A 25,142-nucleotide genomic window follows, 5' to 3' on the forward strand; every position below is an offset into this window, starting at 1 on the left:
TAATTAACATAACTTTGATGTGTCAAAACATATTTTTTGTGCGAGTAAGCAGCATTTAAATATCCCACTAGTGAAGCTTTTATTTCATAGAATAAGAACTTTTTTTTTGTCTGATGATGTCTGAAGTTGTTAAAGGTGCAGTGTGTAGCAATTAGTGACATCAAGTGGTGAGACTACAGATTGTAACAATAGAACGCCTTTACTCACACAGGGAACAACGGTGGGCTTTGCATTCCAGAAAGGATCTTGTTCCTCTGTTGTTCTTTGTGTAGCAATACAGCTTTAAAATGCAAAGCTGTTTTTGTCCATTTAGCCTCCGTAAAGCACGGCCCTTTGGGCTTTAAGTACATATAAAAAGCTATGAAAACCAACACACATTTTTTAAGGCAATTCCACAGTCTACAAACCCTAAATGCTACACTTTAATATGATGGCGTCATATTTAATATGAAGATATTTTTTGTTTTGAAGATGTTCACTTCTTTTTACAATATAATTTATTCCGTTCTTTGATGGAACAGGAAAACAGATGAAATCCCAAATTTCGAGCAGAGCATCTCGCTGAGAAACTCAAGCAGCGTATTTTAAATGAGTCTTCCTCAATCACATTCTTGAATTCTGACAGGTAAAATTCCACTGCTGCCGCGAGGTAAATACAGGAACCATTTTTCATTAAAATCAATCACGTGTGGTTATAACTTATTTCACATCCAGACAGTTATCAGCCTTTTGCAGACATATCCCACTTGAAGCCTAACTTATTCCATATTTTGTCTACAGCTGTACCAGATTCGGCCTTATCAATAGTTGATGATTTTTCTTGCTTTCATACTTCTTTTTCACTATGTCATTCTGAGCTTCCCCCTGTGGGAACAGCGTTTCACTTTTGATTTAAGTCTTGATGCAGTCTTTTCATACCGGCTTTCTCGTCTGGATATTTTCTCCATTAAAGACTCGGGGTAAACGGGGAGCAAATCCCTCACTCAATTAGTGCTAAATTAATACTGGAGGATTTAATAACACAGATGCCAGCAGACTTCAGATTTCATCTCGCCTCGGGGTGTTGGGGGTGGGGGGGGTGCACAAACAGCTAAGACCAGGACTATAGCTTTGCGTGTTTAGCTGATTATAATTGTACTGAAGGATATTGGAGCTTTTTATGCTTTTCCTTGACCGGCATTTGAATCTCTTCCTTTTTGAGTGAACTGTGTGTTCATGTGTGCGCGTCTGTGTGTGTGTGTGTGTGCGTGCATGCGTGCGTGTGTGTGTGTGGTGTGTGTGTGCGTGTGTGTGTGTGTGTGTGTGTGTGTGTGTGCGCGCGCACACGCTCACAAGCCCTCACGCTATGCTGTCATCTGGCCCTTGACTACAACGGCACAGAGTTTCTCTTGTATACATATCTCCATAGTAACTAGGTTGCAGTTGACATAAAAGTATGCTGTTGCTGTAGCAACAGGAAAACTGATTTGGCTTTACTGACTTAGGTGTGTGTGTGTGCTTTGAGAGGACACTCATTTACATAAAACATTCCCTTACCTTATACCTAATCCTTGCAACAACAAAAAAAAATCTAAATCTAATTCCCATCTCAACCCTAAAACCAAGTCTTAACCCTCAAACCTGTCCACACAAAGATCGGACAACTGTGTGTGTGTGTGTATGTGTGTGCGCGCGATTTTGTGTGGAGCAGCATGCGTAGAGGTGATTTTGGCAAGGACACCCTGTCTTGTCTTCTGTCACTGCACACCGTTTAAGACAGCACAATAATTAACCCTTCAAATCGTTTTCCCTTCTCTCTCACACACACACACGCAGCACATGTCTGATGCACCAGCAAACAAGGGCGCACATACGTGAAAGCGTGCACCCTTGCAAGTATGCATGAATGCTTAAAAAGGACTCACACACACACACACACACACTCACAGGAGAGCTCAGTGTAGAAATGAGGGCACATCTCTGCAGACTCCTACTCTACCTGCCAAGTGTTGAGCTTTATCTGAAGCTGCAATTACAGAATCTCTGTAATTTTAGTAAGACTCACATTCAGAGCTTTTTCGCCGAGAATCCCTGCACATGAATACTCTCTCTTTCTCTCGCTGCTTTGGCTTTTTCCTCACCTGTTTATATCGTCGTGAATTGTGCTTACAATTGCAGGGTCTCAGGGTCTTTGTCTTCACGCTGCATTATGTTCTCCTCATTGTTCGCTATTGAAAAAGAAGAGAAGCAGGGAAGCAGATTTTTGGTTGCGGAGAGGTTAAGTTATTGTTGTGAGGGAGAGACATGGGGATGGAGAGATTCAAACAAAACAAAATGGGGGGAAAAGTGAAGAGACATGGCTGACTGTGAACACACCAAATCATATTTCCATCAATTTACAGAGGTGGAGATTAATATGACAGTGGCCTATTTGTTCCAGTGACTGTATTTCTGGGTCATATCCAGGCAGATGAGGATTAGTTCAGAAAAAGCATGCTCGTTTCGTGTGCGTGCGTGTGCGTGCATGTGTGCACGTGTCAGCCTTTGCGCGTGGGAGCGCAAACTTGTGCGAGAGTGCGAGTCCCACGGTTGCCATGGCTTTGTTTACTAACAGGATTCTTGACTGCGCTGAATGACATGCCTTAATGACAAGTGTTGTAGCCCTCGCCGAAGAGCAGCGTCGTAAAAATCACAGCGTGCACGCACGCGTACGCGCACGCACACGCACCGTGATATATCTCTCCAAGCCTCTTATGAAATCACAGCAGAGAGAACAGGCAGTTTTGTAATCTAAGACTCACTATGAAGTCTCTCCATGTTGCACTTAAGTGTGTCACCTCCAACTTGACCTTTCCCTGTTCAGATGAGAGGCGTCCTTCTTGTACGTTTGGTTGTCTGAACTGTAGCAGGTGAGGTGAGCCGAGGTGAGCCGAGGTCGCGTCGTCTCACTGATGGTTTGTTGTTGCTCTGCATTCATCATCATTTTTCTTCAGGCACAAATAGATTCTGCTGTTCACGAAGTAAGGCACAAGTTCACTGTGTTTGTTTTCCCTCGTATTACAAACAAGTTCATGATTTTTCATTAAAAGAAAATGTATTTTTTGTCATAATTTACCACCACCAGTGACAACATTACAACATTAGAAATATTCAGCCAGGAATATTATTAATTATTTAGGACCCAAACAAATATGCTAATGTTGCTTCATGCCTGCGACATATTATCCACATCAAAATGGAGATATGTTAATGTGTTTGCAGCCTGTTCTGCTGTTTCAAATTTGCTGTTTATTTTTTATTTTATTTTATTTATTTATTTATTTTTTACAAAAAAAGCAGAATACAGACTGTGGCAGGCATTTTAATTTGGTTATTTTTCTCCTCTGTGTAGTAACATGTTTGTTTCTATCCGTGACTCATGAATATGAAGACGAGCCTTGTTGTTTCATACCATATCCAGCCAAAAGGGAAACAATTTAAACTCCCGTAGGACTGGTGCTTGGTATACTCTGAGAACTTTCATAAAATGTAAAAAAAAACAAAAAAAACAATGATGCCACAGACAAACCAGAGAAGAAGCAAAACCACAGTGACCTCACCGGAATTAATTGCTCAGCGACAGCATATATGAGGTGGGGAGTAGAACTAGTTTGTTGCCACTAATGTGTCACATACATCACTTTTTTTTTTTTGCTTTACGAATCATGTGAATTGTGAAAGCAGGGGTAGACTCGACCTGCCAAGTTTTCCCTCGTATTCCATCTTTGAGGACAACAGAACCTTATCTGTGACTTGCCTGCAGGATCTAGTGGAAAAAAACTGAAAAGTAAAAAAATTAAATCTGCAGGAGAACCAGAAAGTAGGGCAAGCATTGAGCTAAATTAAATCCACATGGAAGACAGGTTTGTGGAAGAATAGTCGATTCATAACACCTGTAGCAGAAATTTCCACATTTTGCCCTGTGCAATAGACCAAAAAAAATAGTGCCTGTTGTCCAAGCAGCGTGTTAACAGGCCTTACTTTTCTGAGTCTCTTTGTTGTCAAATGGTCTTCAACGAGAACAGAATCAGCACTACGCAGCAACTATATCAGAGGAAATATCCCCCCCCCCATGCATCTGTTTCTCGTCTCTTCAGAAACTCAGCGTTCAAATCGCCATTTGGAACATTTGTATCCTCTAATCTGTACTGACCGTATACGACGTACTGTATATATCGGACGTTCAGCTAGTGCTTTGTGCCATTAATCCTGTGTTTATCTGTAAATGTGCGGTAGGTAATGATAGATCCACGGTATCATCATGGGTTAATCAGGCTTAAACACAGCTAAGGTCAGTGCTTTTACTCCGTCTGTGGACGTTTATGATAAAAAATCATTTGCAGTAGTTTACATTAAGTCACATGGTGGACACTGACTGTTATGATCACGCAGTGGATTATTATTGTTAGTTAAAGCTACTGTGGGCAGGATCACTGGAAATCTAGTAGATTGTCGAGTTTCATCTGCACGTTGTATACTCTTGTTTTTTTGGGACTGCGGGACTATGGCTATGTCCTGAGCTGCTCTCATCAGATGAGCACAGACAGACGCACCTGTTTCATACATGACAGATGACTGGAGGCAGTCCCTCCATCTCTGGAACTCTCTACTGCTGTTTAGCATTTTTTTCCCCCCTTTGTTTTATATATCTTAAAATGTATCTACATAGCTCACATTCTGGTCACATGGTGGAACACGTCTCTCTTCACAGCCTGTTTTTCCGATTTTTGTGTGTGACCTACATTTACACTTGAACTATAGCACGACTCCTGGCTCTTTTAAATCTGGACTGGAACCAGAATTACTGTAATGTTCCAGGTAAAACCTGTGTTTGTCCTCCTATTTCACATTTCTATTCGGTTTATTCAAGACATGCTTGCATGAGCACCTTTCCAGAGCCTACATGAAGTACATACTCTTGACTTACTTAATGTCGAACAGTTATTGATAAATAATACCAAGGCATCCTGCCTGCTGTACCTTTAGAGCTTGCTTTTTGCTCAATGTCACTGGCACTTTTGTGTTTCAGGTGTCAAATGTCAAATAATTGACTAATAGGCGTTCGGTTTGGTACATTTATGACACCCTGAGGATGAATCCTGTTGACTCCTCTTCTATTGGTGTTCATTTTTGTGAAATGTCCCGACAACTAGATGCGTTGAAATATGGTACAGAAATTCATATTTTCCTCATTATCAACTGTGGTGGTATCAGGGGGTGGAGGAAAAAAAATGATTATTTCAGCATTACTCTGTGAAAACAATAGAAGTACATTTTTATTAAAATTCAAAATCTATTAAGATTTACAAGTAGATTGGTAAGGTATTTAAACAGATTTCAAAATGATTTTTAACCCTGAAGGTGTTTCTATGTATATTTTTTGTGTTTAAATGGATAAGGGAGGTGTATGCTTTCAGTATTGATTGTTAATGTACACTATATGTGAAGTGATATATAAATAATGCAGCCAGGAATGCAGTAGCAGTAATGTAGTGCTAGTCTCGAGGTCAGCGGCAGCAGGACTTTTTAATATCTCCTATTTCCAAGGGAGACCAGCCCCCACAGCTTATATAACACAGGAAACAGATGTTGGCAACACGCAATCATCTCTCTCCCTTTCCTTCTGTCTCTCTCTCTCTGGTGCTTTTGTCCTCTCTCTTCCCCTTTTGTCCTCTTCACACGTGACATGTCTTAACTTTTAAGTTTGTTTTCCCCATTAAGAAGAGACACCTGCCTGCACTTTTCACAGCCTTCCACAGTTTTTTGTTTTTTTTTCTGCACGACTGCATTTTAAATCAAAACTACTACGAACTCGCGTAGTGACACAGATACATACAATTAAATCACTTTGACTGTAGATTTGCTTAAACTTGCAGTTTCAAGTCTCGACTCACTTTAGGTTTCACAGTGTAGGAGGTATTTATTTAAGAAGGGCTTATAATGTGGAGTTTGTTCTTTAATTCTACTTTTCGGCTCCAAACATCCAATTTAAAAAGAAAAAACAACACGTTATCCACAAAACAGCAGGAGTAAAACCTGACGGGATCATTGAAAATAATATAAGAGGCGAATGTCCAGACCTAGCTGGTCGCTCACCTGCTTTGGTGCTTGAAGAAGTACAAGTTTAAAACTCTGTATCAAACTTCAAAAGCCCCTCAGAAATCTTAAAAACCCATCCCTGACCTCAGATACGTTTTTTTTTTTTTTTTGTGGCAATCGATTCGGAGACATGCTGCCTTGTTCTCAACTTTGTGAATTTGTCAGAAAATGAAAAGTCCATTTCACCTCCTCTTGCTTCCAGATGATGCCTGTTTCCAAGGCGACTGCTATAACCCAGATGACAGACCCTTCCTGTGAGCTGTGCCCTGTGATTGGCTTGCTGACAGTGGTGTGCGTGCGTGAGTGTGTGTGTGTGTTTAGCCTTTTGATTGGTTGCTTGCCTGGCATAGGCAGACAGAGATTCTGAGTATTGATTTAATCGGCTGGCAAGCAGGCAGACAGTTGGTGCACGTGCACACACACACACACACACACACACACACACACACACACACACACACACACACACACACACACACACACACACACACACACACACACACACACACACACACACACACATTTATACAAACGGCTGGCAGGCTCGAGGTGCAAGGGGAAATTTGGCCCAGTGGGGGTCACCTCTGTGGGAGCGATTGTATGTGTGTGTAATATCATGCTCTCCAGGAGAGGCGTTGCTGGCAGTAATAGAAGCACTCCCAGGAGCAGACCACGCTGGGTAATATCACACTCCCCAGGGAACTCCACACACACACACACACACACACACACACATGAACACACACATGCACAACAAAACACAGTGCATATGGCCTGTGCTCAAAATGAATGACATACTAATGCGAAGATCCAGACAGGAGGGACACAAATCATGCGTCCACACACATGCTATTATCTTCTTGCAGATCGTACAAGGTCAGGTGATGCGGTGAGGGGTGAGGGGTGCGTTAGGACTAACTCGGGGGACGTCACACTGAAAAAAAGAGGCTGTGCTTGTCTTTTATGAGAAACGGAACACACGTTGAATTAAACCAAGAGGAGAGGGTGGGGAAAAGCAGGTATTGGGCATACATGTGTGGGTTAATTAAATCCAATATTTGGAAGCCTGCAGCAGTACAAGTGGAGCAGCAGATATCAGTGCTTTTAATGAGTCTGTCTTTGAAATGATACTGACAGTAATGTGTTGTACAATTTCACTTGATATACAGTAGTGTGGTATATAAACTGCATGCGTCCTTAATATATGGAGCACTCACTCAAACATTTATCTCTAAATGTTGTTTACTTTAAATGACAGGATGGCAATAGTAATCCGCTTCTACTTATTTATCAATTTATTCTGACTTTAAAACATCCCTAATTAAAGTTACACTAGTTTTAGTTAGTAGTACAGAGAAAGCTACTACTTACAACTGCTGCGTCTTATCTCCACATAATAGACTTGATTGGGTTTTACAAGGTGTTATATGAGGTGCAATGTACTCTCATTTTACTATATACAGTATGTACACATTAGCCACTTTATTAGGCACATATAAAATGACAGGAATGGCACTCGGTGTGGTCTCTGTGCTGCTTTAAGGTTAAATGTGTGGTACAGTGAGAGAGAGATGGGCCTCTGTTGTAAAGAGTGGCTGTTTGAGTTCCTTTTGTGAGGTCATTGTTCTCTGACCTCTGGTATCAACAGTTCTCTGGGCATTTACTGGAGATTTTTCTTCTTTTCTTTCGCAGACCGTTCTCTGTAAACACTGGAGATGGTTTTGCTGAAATACTCAGACAATTCTGTCTGGCAGCATCAACCATGCCACATTCACAGTCACATAACTCATCTCTCTGCCCCACTCTGATGTTTGGTTTGGAAGTCAGCAGGTTTGGCCACGTCTCTCTCTCTACACAGCCTGTGCTTAGTGAAGCATTTATGTGATATTTAGGGTGTTTGGATCTGTACTTTTTCTGATATCCGAATGATTTTTGGATCACTTTTCAGGTCACTACTGATTTTGACCATTATTGGACCGATATTTATATAAACAATACTGTGCAAAAGTCCTAGGCCAGTTTTAGCAATGCTATAATCTGGTCACTATAAAGCATCAACTTGCTGTAACCATGCAATATAATTATATTGTAATAATTTTATTGGAATACATCCAGAAAATACAGGAAACATGAATGCAGCAACCCTAATTAAAGGTGCCATATGTAAGAATGTGGTCGAAAACAGTTACTACATTCAAATTCAAAATACCAAGGTCTTTTAGGTTTCGTTTTCTGACGTAACTTGACACCCGTGGTTGCTCGGCAGCTGAGACTCTACTGACTGCAATGATTGGTAGATGGCGGTAGGTGGCGCCACATGCCAAAACATGATTTCAAAACATAAACATGATTTGCAGTCTGCAAAATATTTTTTTTAATGCAAATATTTTGTCTGTACTGTTGTTGTTGGTGAGTTCAGTTTGTTATATGAACATTATTCCTGAGTCTCTGTGACATATTAGGAGGATTTTATGGCCAGTTGCTTTTCAATTTTTTTACATAATGCACCTTTAATGTTCCAGGTAATCCCGTTTGTCCTTCTATTTCACATCAACAAATATCTGCTGTGAAAAAGTTACTTTTATTCAAGACATGCTTGACGACTACATACACATGTTGTATGAGTTAAACTCATTGACAGTTTGCTAATATAAAAGGTCGGCTTTCAGTCACATCTTTTCGAAATGCTAATCGCAGAATTTGACAGACAGTGAAACAACAAAGCTGGTGGTGCCCTAAGACTTTGGCAAATTATATCATATTGGCGTATTACTTCAAGAGCCTACATGAAGTACATTCTCTCTTTTTCAGACGTGTCTGGCACCAACAATCATGACACAGTCACATAAATCACATTTCCTCCCTATTCTGATGCTTGTTTTGGCCATGTCTTTGTGACTAAATGTACTGAGTTACTTAATGTGTAGTTTAATTAGGTGTACCTAATAAAGTGGGTGATGAGTGTATATTAACACAACCAGTCAAAGTTTGGGCACAGATACGCTGTTATTTAAAAAGCATCCATGGATTGTAAAGTCCTATATTTATTTAGTGGTTCTTTTATTGCGTCCATTAACCAGGCCATCGTCTTTTGTCGTCTCTGTTCAAATAAAAATATACTTAACTTCTTCCTGCAACACAGTATCATCTTCATAATGTCTGTGGAGACACAGAATGATGCGTTTTCCATCATGAGGGAAGGAGAAAGTCGGACAGCTCGCTGCAAACCTTGGGTTAAGGAATTATCCCCAGTTTTCTGAAACGTGAGCGAGGTGAAACAAAAAGAACTTTAGGTTAAGGAATAAAAAATCTGCAGGCTCATCTGAGGTGAGGGGTAATCACACTGGAGAGGTGTGATTACGGTGATTCTCTGATTAAATATATAAAAAAAAGGGGGGGAAACTGTGGTGCTAAAAACTTTAAAGTGAAGTGTTGTTACTCTTGCGTCTTGCTGTATATGTGATTAAGATGCTTGTTAAAACTCTTTTTTCACTCTTCGTCATGAGCTCTTGAACTTTCCCACATGCTTACAAGTATGTTTTTAGATGTGTGAAAACAGTTGGCCCAGGAACCCTGAAGAGGTGGCAAAATAAATGACTTTAATATCATTAACATGTAAAGAAAAACAACTTACTAAAATAACTTGTTTTTACTTCCTTTTACATGGAGTCCCTTTTTGGTACAAACTCGCTCTTGAGATTTTGCTTCTTTTTAGGGTTCCCACGGGTTGTTGAAATACTCAAGGCCCTTGAAAGTTTTTGAAAATGGCCCAAACGAGGCATGGGTTATTGAAAGTGCTTGAATTTTGTGCAAGACAAAAGTTGATATTCAGGTAATTGTCTCCCTTGTTTTTTTTACGACGCCACCTACTGTTTTATGTCCCCTGCGTTGCTTGATGTACGTGGATGCAGAACAAATGGCGAGTCATAATTAGCAGCGGTGTTGTGGTCAGCGAGATTCCATGCAGAGCAATGAGCGAGTAACGTTAAGCAAACTGGGAAATGCAAATTCCAAGATCTCTGTCTCACCAACGAAAACAGACTTTCCCAAGATCTCAAGGTCAATCACTTGATGCACAGATGCAGCGCGTGCTGCAAATCCATACAAGTTGCCCTCCCCATCTTAAGCTGTGTTAGCACAATCAGCCCTTGAATTTGAGGGAATTGGTCCTGGAAATTCCTTGAAATGCCCTTGAATTTGATGTCAACCAAGGTGTCCTGTGGGTTTTTTTGTTTTTTTTTTACAAACCATTTTAATGCAGAAGTGTCAAAGAATAAGCAGGAAATACATTTGTTTAAATTATTTTTGTGACCTGACCCTTTAGCTTTAGAGATAACCCATTTAGAGGTCGACCAATAATATTGGTCGACCTCTAAATGGGTTACAGTTGTATTTAGCCAATTTTCTTTTTAACCTCCATCTGGTGAAATATAACTGTTTAATAATACAAAAAGTTGCATAATTTCATTTATTGAACAGCACCTATGCTCTCTCTCTCTTTCGCTCTCTCTTATTAATTATTAAATACATGAAAAGGGTCTTTATAAACTGAAAAATATCGGCAAATATCGGCCCAATAATTGTTTCCTTTTCTCATTCACTTCAACACAAAAAGCTCCTCAGATTTTTCGACTGTGTCTCCAATTAATGCAGATCACTGGCACGTCTGATGTCTCCCTGGATTCCCTGCAGTATTTGGAGAAATCAGAAGCCTGCAGTCCTGACATCTCCCCACCCTTCTAGCCTGTACCTGTAACACACCACAGATTACTACAAAGTGAGACGAACACGAAAAGCAGGACAGCTTTAATTTTATATTTACCCCCTTTCTCTCCTCGCCTGCGCCGTAAACAAGCTCCGCGTTTCACCACATTCCGATGACAAGGCAGATGAAAGCGCATTGAAGGCTGTGGGAGACAGAGGCGGGGAGTGTGTGTGTGTGTGTGTGTGTGTGTGTGTGTGTGTGTGTGTGTGTGTGTGTGTGTGTGTGTGTGTGTGTGTGTGTGTGTGTGTGTGTGTGTGTGTGTGTGTGTGTGTGTGTGTGTGTTTTTTGTGTTTTTCTTTTTTTCACGGCGGCCCATCTGAGATCCCTCCCCTCTCTGTAATCCATATACGCTGGTTTCACTCAGTTTGGGAGCCGACAGCTTCATTAGGTGAGCGGGAAGTGGCTTTGATCTAAAAATACACACCATCAGCACCTCTGGAGTGGAGGGAAAAAAAAGTTAAAGAGTTTCCCTGTGTCTTAATCCAAAAAAAGATGATTTTCTTTTTCAGCCTGAGGAAAAGCAGAGGATTGGAAGATACTGAGTGAAGTGATGCGGATTGAGGGATGCATTAATTCAAATTTTTCCAAGTGTTATATTCCTTGGGATGTTTGTATACTGTGTAGATGTTTATGTTTATTATTATTATTTTCAGGTGGTGGGGGGCTTGTTTTGTATGAAGGGTGAATGAGGCAGAAACCCATCAGTGTTAGAAGATGAAGATGCCCGGAATGTCATTTTTCTCAAGCTCTTTATCTCAGTGGGATTGCTGTATGGCGCTCTCTCTGTGTGTGTGTTCTTGTACTTGTGGCATACTGAGGACCAGTGAGGGTTTTTAACCAACAAAGTGAGGTCATTTTTACGGAGTGAGGACATTTTGGCCAGTGCTCACTTTGTTTTCATTGAAATCACTTCCTTAGATTGCTATAACATGCTATACTAAATTTGTAAAAAAAAAAAAAAATTGAATTTTGGATGACATAGTATAAGTATGATGTTTTTGTCAAATTTTGGACCAAAAATTTTGGGTCAATTTTTTTTTTTTAATTTTGGAAGACATAGTATAAGTATGACGTGTTTGTCAAATTTTTTGACCAAACATTTTTTGTCAAAACATTTTTTCATTTTGGTCGACATAGTATTGTATGATGTTTTTATACAATTTTGGACCAAAAATTTTAAAAAAATTTGCTCTGGGGCTCTACCTGCATACATTTTATGGTATTGCAACCAGTAGTTCTTTGTAGATGTCATTCATGAAGTAGATATTTGTAATTGTGTTGATTTATAAAGTGGAAATGCTGGTCCTCACTTTGTCAGCAACCCAGTCCTCAGTATGCAGCAAGTACAAGAATGTGTGTGTGTGTGTGTGTGTGAAGAGTTGGTAAATAAGAATCCAGCACACGGTCTGTACTTTGAGCCTGTGTTTGAGCTTTTGGACTTGTTGGCTCAGGTCAGTGTGTGCTGTTGTGTGCTGTGTTTGTGATGTGCTTTGAGGGGGCCAGATAGCACATCCAATAACATCTCTCTCATCTGTCTCGCTCTGCCCTCTCCAACCCCTTTTCCTCCCTCCCTCCCTCCCTCACTTTCCTCCCTTTCTTCCCTTTCTCTCCTCCAGAGCATAGGCAAAGGCTCCCTGTGGTCCATAGATCCGGAGTATAGGCACAATCTGATCCAGGCATTGAAGAAGACGCCGTACCATCCCTACTCGCCCGGCCTGGCCACGCCCTCCACCTCTCCACCCACCTTGCCTCAGACATTTCATCACAGGTAAGAACGATCAGCTGATTAACTTTGAAAAATAAACTTTTTTTATGCTCAATCGGTGGGATTATTTGTCCATGGAGGGACTCATTTACTGTGGCTCCTCGCCGGTCTCCTATTCTTGGCACAATATACACATACACATACTTTTATTAGTTTAGCAGTTTATGCCTTATAGTGGTTTTTTAAGGTAACGTCTCTCAGTGGGTCGGCTGAACCCAGGCGTCTCCTCGGTATCATCATCTCTGTTGCAGCTGACAATGCAACATGTCCCACTGAAGGCTGTAATATTCTCCTGTCAATCTCTTGACTGTCACTTCACCTTGACCACCACCTCCTCTACTCTGTTACTGACAACTTTACTTTAGATGTCTTTTTGCATTTAACTCAGTGTGACAATTTCCACCTCATCTCTTTCACATTCACTGCTGCAGCAGCACCGTCAGTGTTTGATGGTGGTTAGGTTTCTTTTAAATCTACTGCTGGCACGATTACGTTTGACCTCTGAGAGCAAGACTTTTTTTTTTTGTTGCTTAAATTATGTGGCAATTTAGGAGCAGTGATTATGCTTAAAATGATCAGTTCTCTCAAACAATCATCCCCTGTTGAACAGGTGGCAGGGTGAAGTGAGTGTATGCGTATATTAGGAATAAGGATTTAGGCCGTTTCCATGCGGCCCGTCACTTAAACGTCTGTTTTTGATATTTCTAGACTCATTTTGCATAAACATTTTGCTGTATCATGATGAAATATTTTAAGCTCATTTTGCCCACCCCTACGCTTTTACACTTAAAGCTCACATAGAGTGGTCATGTTGCACATATATGTTAGTTATGGAGGTCTACTTACATACATTAACTTGTTTTTATGGTCAAAAACCTCCTAGTTGCTGTAAACGAGCCGATAGAAATCCTCTTTTCTGACGGTGTTTCCCAGGCGCGAGATTTGAGACTCAACTCTCTCACACTGGCCAATACCCGGAAGTACACCCACTCTCAGAAGCGCAGCTCCCCCATCTGGAACAGTGGATGCACTGCTACTCATTATCAAAACATTGTTTTAACAATGTTTAAACATAGCTTCTTCACGACTCCCCGACGCAGTCCCTTTTATGACTTTGACCAGAGTCAGACCCAGAGTCAGAAGACACTGTCACTCGTGAAACACCTCCACAACGGACGTTATTCTGCTTCTGCGGTTCAATGTACGCAACCAGATGTGCCCGGACTAGTGCCCGGAGCAGGACGATCTGCTGTTCAGGAGAACCGGTGTTTACATAAACGGACCAGGTTTTTTCAGAGATCTCGCTGAGCCCGAGATTACAATAAAACACAGCGTTCTCAGCAGTGGCTGAACTGTTTGTTTAGAACCTTCAGGGCTTCTTAAACAAGGTAAGGACGCAGATACACACTAAAAAACAGCGTTAATTGGAACTTCCTGTCTAGGTCCGCTTTAAAGTAAAATTAACTTTCTTCCTGTTTACATAGAGCAAACAGAGGCAGAATAATAACATCAACAACAACAAAAGTCCTCAGAAAAAAGTTACACGCCACAGCTTTTAATCCTCAACACATCAATCGATGATAAAAGTATTTGTTTGAGGCACATGACACGTGCTCTCCTCCACCTCCACCTCTCCACCCACCTGCCTCGAGCATTATAAAGCTGACCCGCCTCATCCTTTCTTCAAACCTTCTTCTTCTTCTTTTTTTTCTCCCTCTTTGCAACAACACTCCTGTCTTTCCTCCGATCTCCCTCCCCCTCAGGCACATCACATGTAAAGCACTGGTTGCCTCTATTTTTTCCCCTCTTTCTCTCCACATGTTCACTCCCTCACCTTCTCCCCCCCCCCCCTCCACTCATCTTGTCCACCCCCCCCTTGTTTTGCCTCTCCTGCAGCTCCTAACACTCCTCCGTTCCGCTCGCTGTCTTGTCTCCTCTTTTAATATCTCACCCACCCTCCCCATGCAGCTCGTCCTCAGGCGTACATTACAACTCGTGGTGAAACCCACTACTCCGTCTTCTTTATTTACCCCCGCTGTGATTTATCCCCACTCTCTCCCCACTCTTTTCACTCTCCCTCCACCACTTTATCATTCAATTACATCCTCTTTTGTCTACGTTCACCCCATTCTCCAGCCCCTCGCGTGCTCACACACACACAGGCATGTGCACAGCAGCAGCATTAACCTCACACACACACACCCTCCGCTGACCTCTCCTCTACCCACGTGCCTCTTCCTTTTCTAACTTCTTGGTTTCCGACTCTTTTGCACATCCCTGTGGATCTGTTAGTGAGAGGTACCATTGTCAGGATAATTTGGTAAAAGATGGATGTTGGAGCCAGCTCAGGAATCAAACAAGAGTTTATTTCTGTACAGAAAGAGCAATCACGAAGCAACTTGCAGATTAAGTCACCCCGCGAAGACTGCTGAATCAATGGAAAACCTCTCTAGTTAACCTGTGTGGTGGGTGTGACCCCCCCCACACAGACAGAGCAGAACAAAAGGTTTCCTCCCTCCCACGGGAAGAGAGGGAATCAGGTAGACCCCCCATTGGGAAAGAGGAAGATAGGGTGTTTACGACTCAAACCCCTGTGTGTAAAACAAAATAGCAAATGGTCCCTTGATCTTAGGTCACTACAGTTCATACTTTTACATTTATACGATATCAATACAAAATTTCCGTAACATATCCCTCCTGTTTATGCTGATTTTAAGCATAATTATAACATAAATTTTGTAGAGTGTGAGAGCGAAAACCCTTTCGAGCAGTTCAAAACATTCTATTTATCCATTATCCTTTCAGAAAGGGAAACTCTCTCACGGTTCCGCTGCCCCGGCAACCACACACAGGTACTCCATGTTACAAGAAACAGTAATCATACACAAAATAAGCATCATTTAAAAATCAAACATTGTTTCCGTCAAAACAAAACATAAAACATCCTTTCTTAATCTAACAATCCCTTTGAACATAAACACAAAATTACAAACATTCACACATGTCATCCGGTAAATTTGAATGTTAAAACTTCAGTCGTGTTGTCTCCTGAAATGTCCAGACTATGTTGAATCAGTTTTCCTGTTACTGACGTTCAGGGCCCACAGTCCATTTTCTGCTGTATGAGCTGTTGCTTTCATACAGTCAACGTTTTCCCTATATTTTTGCATCACTTTCAGACCAAATTCTGCTCTTGATCTTGTCGTACACTTCCTTGTACTTGCTCAGTTGACACAATGCCATCCTCCTTCAGACTAAACTGCTGATGATGTTGTTATCATCACAGTTCAAGCTCCTCCTCTCATTGGCTCTTCCACTTCCTTTGCACCCCCCTTGGGTACACTGGTTCACAGCAGCCTCAGCCACTCAACTTCCTTGTCTCAAGCTGAGCTTCCACCATCTTTTCTGAAAGTAAAGCAAACCTATGGACTAGCCTATGAAGGGCAGTCATCTAATGTGGGTTATTTAATATTCAGTACATTGCAATCTTTAAAACAGTGAGTCCTTTCTGCAGCTGTGTTAGCATAAGTTCACCTGTTAGCATTCCATGCAGTGTTAGTACTGTGATTTAAACATGCAGTTATCCAAACATAATCACTTTAGTGTTTTGTAGTACACTTTTCATTTAATTTTGTTATTAAATCACTGTTGCATTAATTGTATCAACCAAACCTTAACTTTAAAATTATCAACGGTAATGACAACCAACCACTCACTTCTATATTCACACCTCAATTTCCAACATTCAATATACCTAATTCCCTGGCTAGGAGTTTAAACTTCCACTCTTTTCAAATTCCAAAAACATCTTTCTCAATTTGTTTTACCAACTGCTCTCTCTCTCTCTCTAGGTTATCCAATGGTGCTATTACAATCCAATGACAGACTATCAGTTATTACTTTATTTTTCCTAATGACTACACGATTCATAACTAAAATATTTCAACTCTCGATCTGGTAATGGAATTCTCAGTGGAGTATTAAACTACCAACAAAGATTACAAATGTATTATATTATTGCATCTTCCATTACATTTATTTCATTTTTCCAAAAATTTTAAATTTGAATTATATTATTTCAATATGTATTTCCATTATTGTTCTCCCCCCTTGCACAGATTTACTCTGTGCACATTATTACTAATTCTAAGTCTCCTTACTTTCGTTATTTTTACCTTTACTTTTATCCTGTGCTTTGTAATCTTTATGATGTCCTTCATGAAGTCAGCATGTTCCTTAAAGACCCCAAAAAAAAATCTTAAGATTTATTTCTTCAAACGTTTAAATTAAATACCTAATTTTGTTCAAACCAGGCATTAGTTAATCTGCTAAAAATGTTTAAATTTCTATATCCAAATCTTATTAGTAAATCTCCACATTTGAATTGTATGTGTAGCTTACTTACAGTGGCTTTAAATCTTGTTCTTTCTCCTTTTCAAAGTTTTTTTTTTGAGAGTGTGAAGTTTCACACCACTCAGGGGGAGTGAGCAAATGTCAGAGAAACATGATAATAGAGTAACATATGGATAACCACTCCTACTTCACAGAGAGTCTTCAAGTTTCATTTCTCACTAAGCCAGTGAAAAGTACACTGCTCCAAATCACAACAAAAACAACTATTCTCACTGCACATTGATTTCCCAATTGCCACTTACATCTTATACATCACTAAAATAACATTTACAAAAACTTACATCACCAACAATTGAAATACCGTTAATCTTTTCTTTGATTTTAACCTAATCAGAGTCAATCAAACCAATATGTCACCACCTTGAAGCAGAAAACCATTTCCAAACTAGCACATTTGACCTTGTACTAAGTTTAAATATCAACATACTTCAGACAACCTTCAAACTCTCCAATACACTCCTCACATTATCTACAGAGACACATACACTCAAAGTTATTTCTGCAGAGTCAGTTTCCTATGAGTCAGTCAGATCTGTTAGTGGATTCACGGATTGAATCAGGTAGTCATCCACTATACCTATATCAAATGTATCTAATTGTTCTTTATAATATCCAAAATTATCAAAAGATATTTATTTGGTCAATATGAGTTCACCCAAGGCTTTGAGAAGAAAAAGAGCTTCCCCGATTTCTCCTCTCTTGGCGATTCATTAGAAACAACATAGCGTCCTATGTCGTTCCTCATGACCTTTATTATCTCCTAGCCTAATTGTAGATTACTTTAATTATTATACATTTTTTATTCTTAATTAATTATTATTTTAACCTTATAGTGACTGTATTGTATATTTCAGATGTTAGTTGGTTACCACAAGTCATTTTCACATCACATCAACAACATCCACCAACACACATCTCTTGTCTACAATGAGACAAAGCCATTTGCAAATCAAACAAAATCTTGTCACACCTTCAACTTAAAAACTATTTCCATTTGTCCACTGGGCCTTTCAATGCACTCTTGCACAGCTTGAATTCTCCCATTCATTCACATTCATGCTCTACATCAGCGGTGTCAAACTTATTTCCACTATAGGCCACATCAGCATACTGGTTGCCCTCATAGGGCCAGATGTAACTGTACGACAGAATAAATATAACTAAAAATGCAAACGCAACCTCAGAAAAAGACTTTGAAGCACATGTGATTCTTCAGCCACAATTTGACCATTTGTTGTTTTCCTTAAATTTACACGTACTCTACATAGACCACACTTATCAAGAGCCGTTAAGGACTTAGTGTCTTGATCAGGGACACTTCATCCTAGACAATCTTCCTCTCATTAACCATCTCATGCATCATATAAAACACAGGAACAAATTAAGCTGAGCTAACTCAGCCCCAGCCACACATCATCACCTCCATAGTAACAAGAAATATATAGTTCTTATAACTAAATACACAGTTCCTATTATTTATTTATTTAATTAATTAATGTGTTAATTTATTGTTACTGTTGTTTTTACTTTTTTTTATTTGTATGTATTTTATTCAACATTTTAATCATATCTCAACTTCAACTTTAACTTATTCTTTTCACATTCACTACTTTCCACAGTATGTCCCAATCAACTTACTCTTCCTTGCTTCTCAAACAACTTCATCATTTTATAACAGTCTATTCAACATCCAAAAACCTCCAAAAGCACATGATTACCATGCACAATAAAACACTAAAAAACTTCCTCATCTTCTAGGTTCTGGTGTGTACGTGTGTGTGTAGGTGCATAACCTGTTTATTGTCAAGTCATTCTGATGAATCCTCAACTCATCTGGGTTTCCTTTCTCCTTCCCCCCCTCCAGCCTCCTTGACCTCTGCCTTTTTGAGCCTTACATTGTGGAGCCCAATGTCCAAATTTGCCACAATTGTAGCAGCTCTCATCTCCATCAATTCTCCATCCTCCTCGTCCTCCTCCTCTTCCTCCTCCTCTCCTGCCTCCACGATTGATGTTGTCTCAGAAATACACATCAGAAAATGCATTAGCATACTTTTCAACTTTTCATACCCCTTATCTGACCTTGTCGCTTTCGGACTTCCTGTGACACTTCCGGTATGTGCAGGAACAGAGAGAGGAGGTGCAGAGTGAGAAGGAGGGGGAGGAATTGGAGCAGAGGCCTGAGCTGGAGGTGGTGGTTGTTGAGTGCTGATGCACGGGGGATGGAGACCCAGAGGCGTCATTCTCCTGTCTATCTCAGTTGGAGTTAAAAACAGAATTAAATTTATAACATCCTGCATCTCTTCTTCCTGTCTTTTCTCAATTCCCTTAGACTTAGCCTCAATCTTTTCTACCAATTCTTTGCATTCTTCTACCAGTAGTTTTCCTCTAAAACCATACTTCTTTTCCCACTTTTTTTCACATATTTCACATTGTCTAACGCTTTCTGGCTCATCCGTTTCACATCTCCTTTAAATTGAACCTCGTCAGGTTCACAACATTTGTAACTGTTACAGTTTCCCATTTTTATACTTTTTTATTTTTATTTAATTTTTTTTTAACCTGCTTTTTTTATTTTACCGGTTTTACCTACCATTCATCGAATGGGCGTGATATCACTTACAATGGGCTATCTTCTTCGGTTTTCAACTTCTTTTTCTTAACTTTGTTTTTTCTTATTCTCACACACTCAACCTGTTTCACACATACTCAAACTGTTTCACACATCCTGATTTTTCATACACACATTTGGATCTTTATCAAACATACACTAACTTTGGATAATCTTTTCAGCCAGGTGGTTTGTACGACACATTCGTTCCGAGCAACGCACCCTTGTAATATCCACAGAGGATATTTAAGACACTGAATAAGTCACCACAAAGTTTTATTCTCGTTACCACAAAGTTTTATCTTCTTCTTCTATCTTCTTAACCTCATCCATTGTATAGAGTCCCTGACTCTTTCCTTCTCTTTTTATTTTGACGCAGTCGAGACTTCGGGATTAGTTTGACTATGCTGTCCTTCCAAATAACAGACCACCCGTTCTTGAAGCCAAACGAGAGTTTTTTTCAACCCCCACAAATTAAGTTTCCAATGATTTGGCTCTTCACGTATATATTCAATCTTGGTGCCAAACAAGGGTTTTTTTTCAAACCCCCCTGAAATTAAGTTTCCAATGATTTGGTCCTCATGAGATATTTCTAAATCTTGGTACCAGACGAGGGTTTTTTTTCAAACCCCCCTAAGACTAATTCTCCAATGATCTGGCCCTCACTATGTTTGATCTCGAAGCCAAATGAACCAGTATCTGTTTCACCCAATCCAAAATTAAATTTCCAAACGATTTGGCTCCTCACAATACATACACGACACGTGTCTTACCTTTTTGATTGTTTGACTCCCTGGCTGGTCCGTCACCCCTCTCTGGTTGGTCACCGTCACTGTCCCACTCTTCAGGGGACCTGGCCTCCCTGACCAAACGGAGCTTTAAGAGCCCCGAGGTGGAGGTCTTTTCTGGAGAAATGTTTCTTTTCTCCGCCTTGCAAGGTCTTCAGGTCCACCGTTGTGAAGAGAGGGACAGGTATCGGGGTCCCACGTTGGAGCGCCAAAATGTCAGGATAATTTGGTAAAAGATGGATGTTGGAGCCAGCTCAGGAATCAAACAAGAGTTTATTTCTGTACAGAAAGAGCAATCACGAAGCAACTTGCAGATTAAGTCACCCCGCGAAGACTGCTGAATCAATGGAAAACCTCTCTAGTTAACCTGTGTGGTGGGTGTGACCCCCCCCACACAGACAGAGCAGAACAAAAGGTTTCCTCCCTCCCACGGGAAGAGAGGGAATCAGGTAGACCCCCCATTGGGAAAGAGGAAGATAGGGTGTTTACGACTCAAACCCCTGTGTGTAAAACAAAATAGCAAATGGTCCCTTGATCTTAGGTCACTACAGTTCATACTTTTACATTTATACGATATCAATACAAAATTTCCGTAACAACCATTAGTCGTCTTTTTTCTTTTTCTTCTGCTCTCTCTCTCTCTCTCTTTCTCTCTCTCATCCCCCCTGTCTCTGTGAATTTCCCCAAGACCACCGCCTCCCCTCCACCCCGCTCCCCAGTTGATCCGGGCAGGCTGGCTTGCAGAGCCAGCGGACTGTGTAAGACAGAATAATTGGTTCACCATAAAATGTAAAAGTGTCATTTTGAACAATGAGGTATGGGGAAGTGGAACAAATTGGGGGGATGTGGAGGAAGGGGAGGCGGGGGGTGAAGTGAGGTGTGTGTGTGTGTGTAGCGAGGGGAGGAGTGGTGCAGACGGCAGGTTGTGCATTTGCATTGTGGCTCGCAGTGGGGAGCGTGAGAGAGTGAGGAGAGTTCAGTTTGGAGAGCGGAGCTGAGGTCCACCTGGAGAAGAGATGAGTCGATATGATTCTCAAACTCTAGAATATGACTTAAATCAACATACACTGGCGACATGCTCTGCGGCATGTTACGGCCGCAGCGTATCTCTGTAATGAGGCCGTTCGCTCGCCTTTTGCCTCGCGGCAAAAAAAATACACAGCAAAACTGCTCTTTCTTCCCAGTTACAGCGTCTATATCTGCCTCGTATATCACAAACACCACACGTCCTGTTTCTCTTTCAAATTAAAAGCACTCCACCCCTCTCAGTTCACAGGTTCCACTAATTATTTTCAGTAAAGCTTTATTTTGAAATATGCGCATGCAGCACCATTAGATTCATATGGTTTCACCACTATAGAGTCCTGGTGGTTTTAGTTTAGCACAGCAGCTACTGCGGCAGGTGAGCAAGAGACACTCACCTGGTGTGAATGACAAACGTGTGTGAGACGCAGCAGATCAGCACTGATGCCTTCATGCGCTGCACACACAGCCACTGTGAATCAAAGAAAAATGTCCTCTACCACCGTCAGGAGTCAAGGCTGCAAATGTCTGCTGTTTTTTTTTTTTCTTAAATTAGTGCTTATAACTAGGTGGTAAATGCATCAGCACTGATGTCTTACATGTCTTACAACTTAAAATCCTGTCTGGTAATTATGGATTCTTTTTTAATAATAATAATACTACTAATAATAATAATAATAAAGTCATCAAAGTTTCTTGAGAGTCCATACTTCAGGACTCACTGTTAATTAGTTCCCTAAAATGTGCAGCTTTAGTCCCAATTCATTTCCTCACAGTCTGGAATTGAAGAGAGACCGGCAGAGACTAAAAAACCTGAGCTAGAAAAATCCTTAATAATGATTTATAGTTGCTTTTCTTGTCAGAAATACAGGACGTGGCAGTCATCTGCAGGGGATCAAGTGTATTTAAGCTCATTTCAGCTTCAAACCCGGAGTGAACGTCAGTTCAAAAAGGACAAAATTATAACACTAGCATTCCTGTGACTTCATTTCTTGTGTCCTTTTGTCCAGTTGAAAGCAGCAGACACTTGACTCTCGGGTGTCGGGGGCAGCCTTGAATCCTTGAAAAGAAGAGCTGTCAAAATGTCACCGCTTTCAGCCGCAACTTTTACAAAACACATAAAAAGGTATCTAAATGATTACATTGCGCACACTTAAATGAATAGAAACCAGAGGCTGGATAGAACGTAGAAAATGAGCTGTAGAGACTGGCATCGTACATGCACAGCATTTACGGTATATGCACAGTTTGTTGTTAATGGGCTACATTAAAACCACTTGTATGGTCCTTTGAACCTTATTTTTTTAAGCAACACTGAGCTACTGGTCCATTACACAGTAATGATGAATCCTCCTTTCAGAGATTCCAAGGAAATCCGATATTTTAGTCTCTGGAAGCAAAACATGTTAAAGTGTATCCACGAGATATCCGTGATTTTTAATTAGATCCAACAGGGCAGCAATAAAATCCATTTGTGTTGGAGCAGGCTGATGTTGGTGTGATGTTATCCTGCAGTGTTGGGGGATGGATTTTTTTGAACTTTGAAGGCACTTATGGAGAATTTAAGAGGTTTCCCACTTAGTGCTCCGTGTTATAATTTAGCAGGGTGAGGTCAATGTGGTCAGAGGGTCAGAATTTAGGGTGGTCATAATAATAAAAATAATATAATCTATCCATTGTCTTCCACTTTGTCCTCCAAATAAGGGTCACGGGGGCCATCGGGCCATGACAGGGCCAACACATAGAGACAAACAACTATTCACTCTCACATTCAGTTTACCATGTCCACTTAACCTCTGTATGTTTTTGGACTGTGGGAGGAAATCGGAAAACCATAAAAAAGTAAGGATTAGGGCCTCTACTCCACCGTGTAGCCCTAATAATATTAATAATGATAATAGATTGTATTTAAGGTGCCTTTTAAGGTTTAAAGGTCACCTTACAATGCAGAGTTAAAAACAGAACACCAGCAATGCAGTGGCATTGATAAAAACATGTTTCCAGTGTGTAAAAATAATTAGAAACAGAGGATTTGAGACCATAACAGATGAAGTTTAGAGATAACCAAACATGCCCCCACTTAACATTTTTGGAAAACAACACAGTGAGTGATCCACATATCACAAGTCTCTCAAGTGTCCTCATCTCATCAGATGAGACTTTGAAGAATTTCATACACAACAGAAGACTCAAGGCAGTCTTCATTTTTCTCATCTTCACTCTGCAGATATTGACAAGTACTGTTGTGTACAAGTGACAACCTGTTGTGACATCATCGGAACAATCTGAGTAGCCAGGCTTCTATTGGACAGAATTTATTTTTTTTCAAATTCAAATGGACTTCTTTATGCAACAAGCAGAGCCGCCCCCTAGTGGCTATCCAGTATGTTGCTACTTGCTTCTACGTTTATTTTATTTTTTTTATGGTCTGTGAGCCAATATGAGCAGCAGCTGTCTTTTTGAACTGCTCTGTGATTGACCGAAGCCTCCTGTGATGGGACAGATTTAGCAAAGACCTCAGAGATCACGTGTTTTACAATATTATGATTTGAGCTGAAACGATTATTCGATTAGTAATCGATCACTAAATTAATCGTCAACTATTTTGATCATCGATTCATTGGTTTGAAGCTTTTTTTCATTATTTTAAACAAGATTTCTGATTGTTTCAGCTTCTTAAATGTGAATATTTTCTGGTTTCTTGGCTCCACATAACAAAGAAATCAAATGAATCATTTTGGTATGAGGACAAAAACAAGACATTTGAGAATATCATCATTTCCAGGTTTTTCAACATTGTCTAACATTTTGTGGACCAAGCGAATACTCGATTACTCAACGCGTTAATCGATTATGAAAATAATCATTAGTTGCAGCTGTAATTGTGAACAATTATTTGATGATGTAATATGTTTATTTGCTTATTCCCTCATCTGGAAAAGCAGAGGGAGTGTTTGTGTGTTTACAGCAGCGGTTTGTTTTGAGCAGTGGATTTTAACTTCTGAAGCTTTTTGTGGAAAACGTTTTTTTGTGTTTTCCGTCATATACTTAGAAACACAGAGAGAGTTTTGTGAAGGTGATGAGGCTTAATTAGCGCCGCCTGAACTCATTTCACAATGTTTTGAATGAATCAGACGTTTAAAAGTTACACACTACAGTTACACGTCTCATAAAAAGCACATTACTCAAATCCTAGTTGTTTTTTGTTTGTTTGTTTGTTTTTCCTATTTTGGGCATTTTTCATACTTGTCATGGAGATTAATCTGTTTGCATGCAAATATTTTGTAAGGGGGGGGGGGGGGGTTAATGAAAATATGCTAATGAAGACTACACATTATTATTGCAAGCTCAGAAGCTTTAAAAGAATCACTTTTAACTAAACCACACCATTACACTGTTGTGAACTACAGAACTATATGAAACACTTTAAACGTATCACTTCTGATGTGATTATTTTTGATAGCACAGGAAGTATATTAGCCAGCTTTAAGGTTTAGATTAGGGAATCAATCATTTAATCAGCACACACTGAGCACAAATGTAAATTCTCTCTCAGTAGAAAATTAGAAAGAATAAATCCCTTCATGTATATCTTGGACCTCAGTAAGTCCAATCCATATCACGCTATAGCCGTCTGAAGAGCACTCTCTGTTAAGAATATTA

General features: G+C 40.2%; 1 protein-coding gene across 1 annotated transcript in view; it reads left to right on the forward strand.

The window, feature by feature from the left end:
• The window catches only part of ches1 (checkpoint suppressor 1), a 77,163-nt gene that overhangs the window by 36,110 nt on the left and 15,911 nt on the right, over nt 1-25,142 (forward strand). Inside the window, exon 3 of the mRNA XM_083898451.1 lies at nt 12,499-12,650. Coding sequence (XP_083754577.1) covers nt 12,499-12,650 — 152 coding nt within the window. The remainder of the gene's footprint in view (nt 1-12,498; nt 12,651-25,142) is intronic.

The sequence above is a fragment of the Microchirus variegatus genome (genome assembly GCF_963457635.1).
Source record: "Microchirus variegatus genome assembly, chromosome: 12".
NCBI lineage: Eukaryota > Metazoa > Chordata > Actinopteri > Pleuronectiformes > Soleidae > Microchirus > Microchirus variegatus.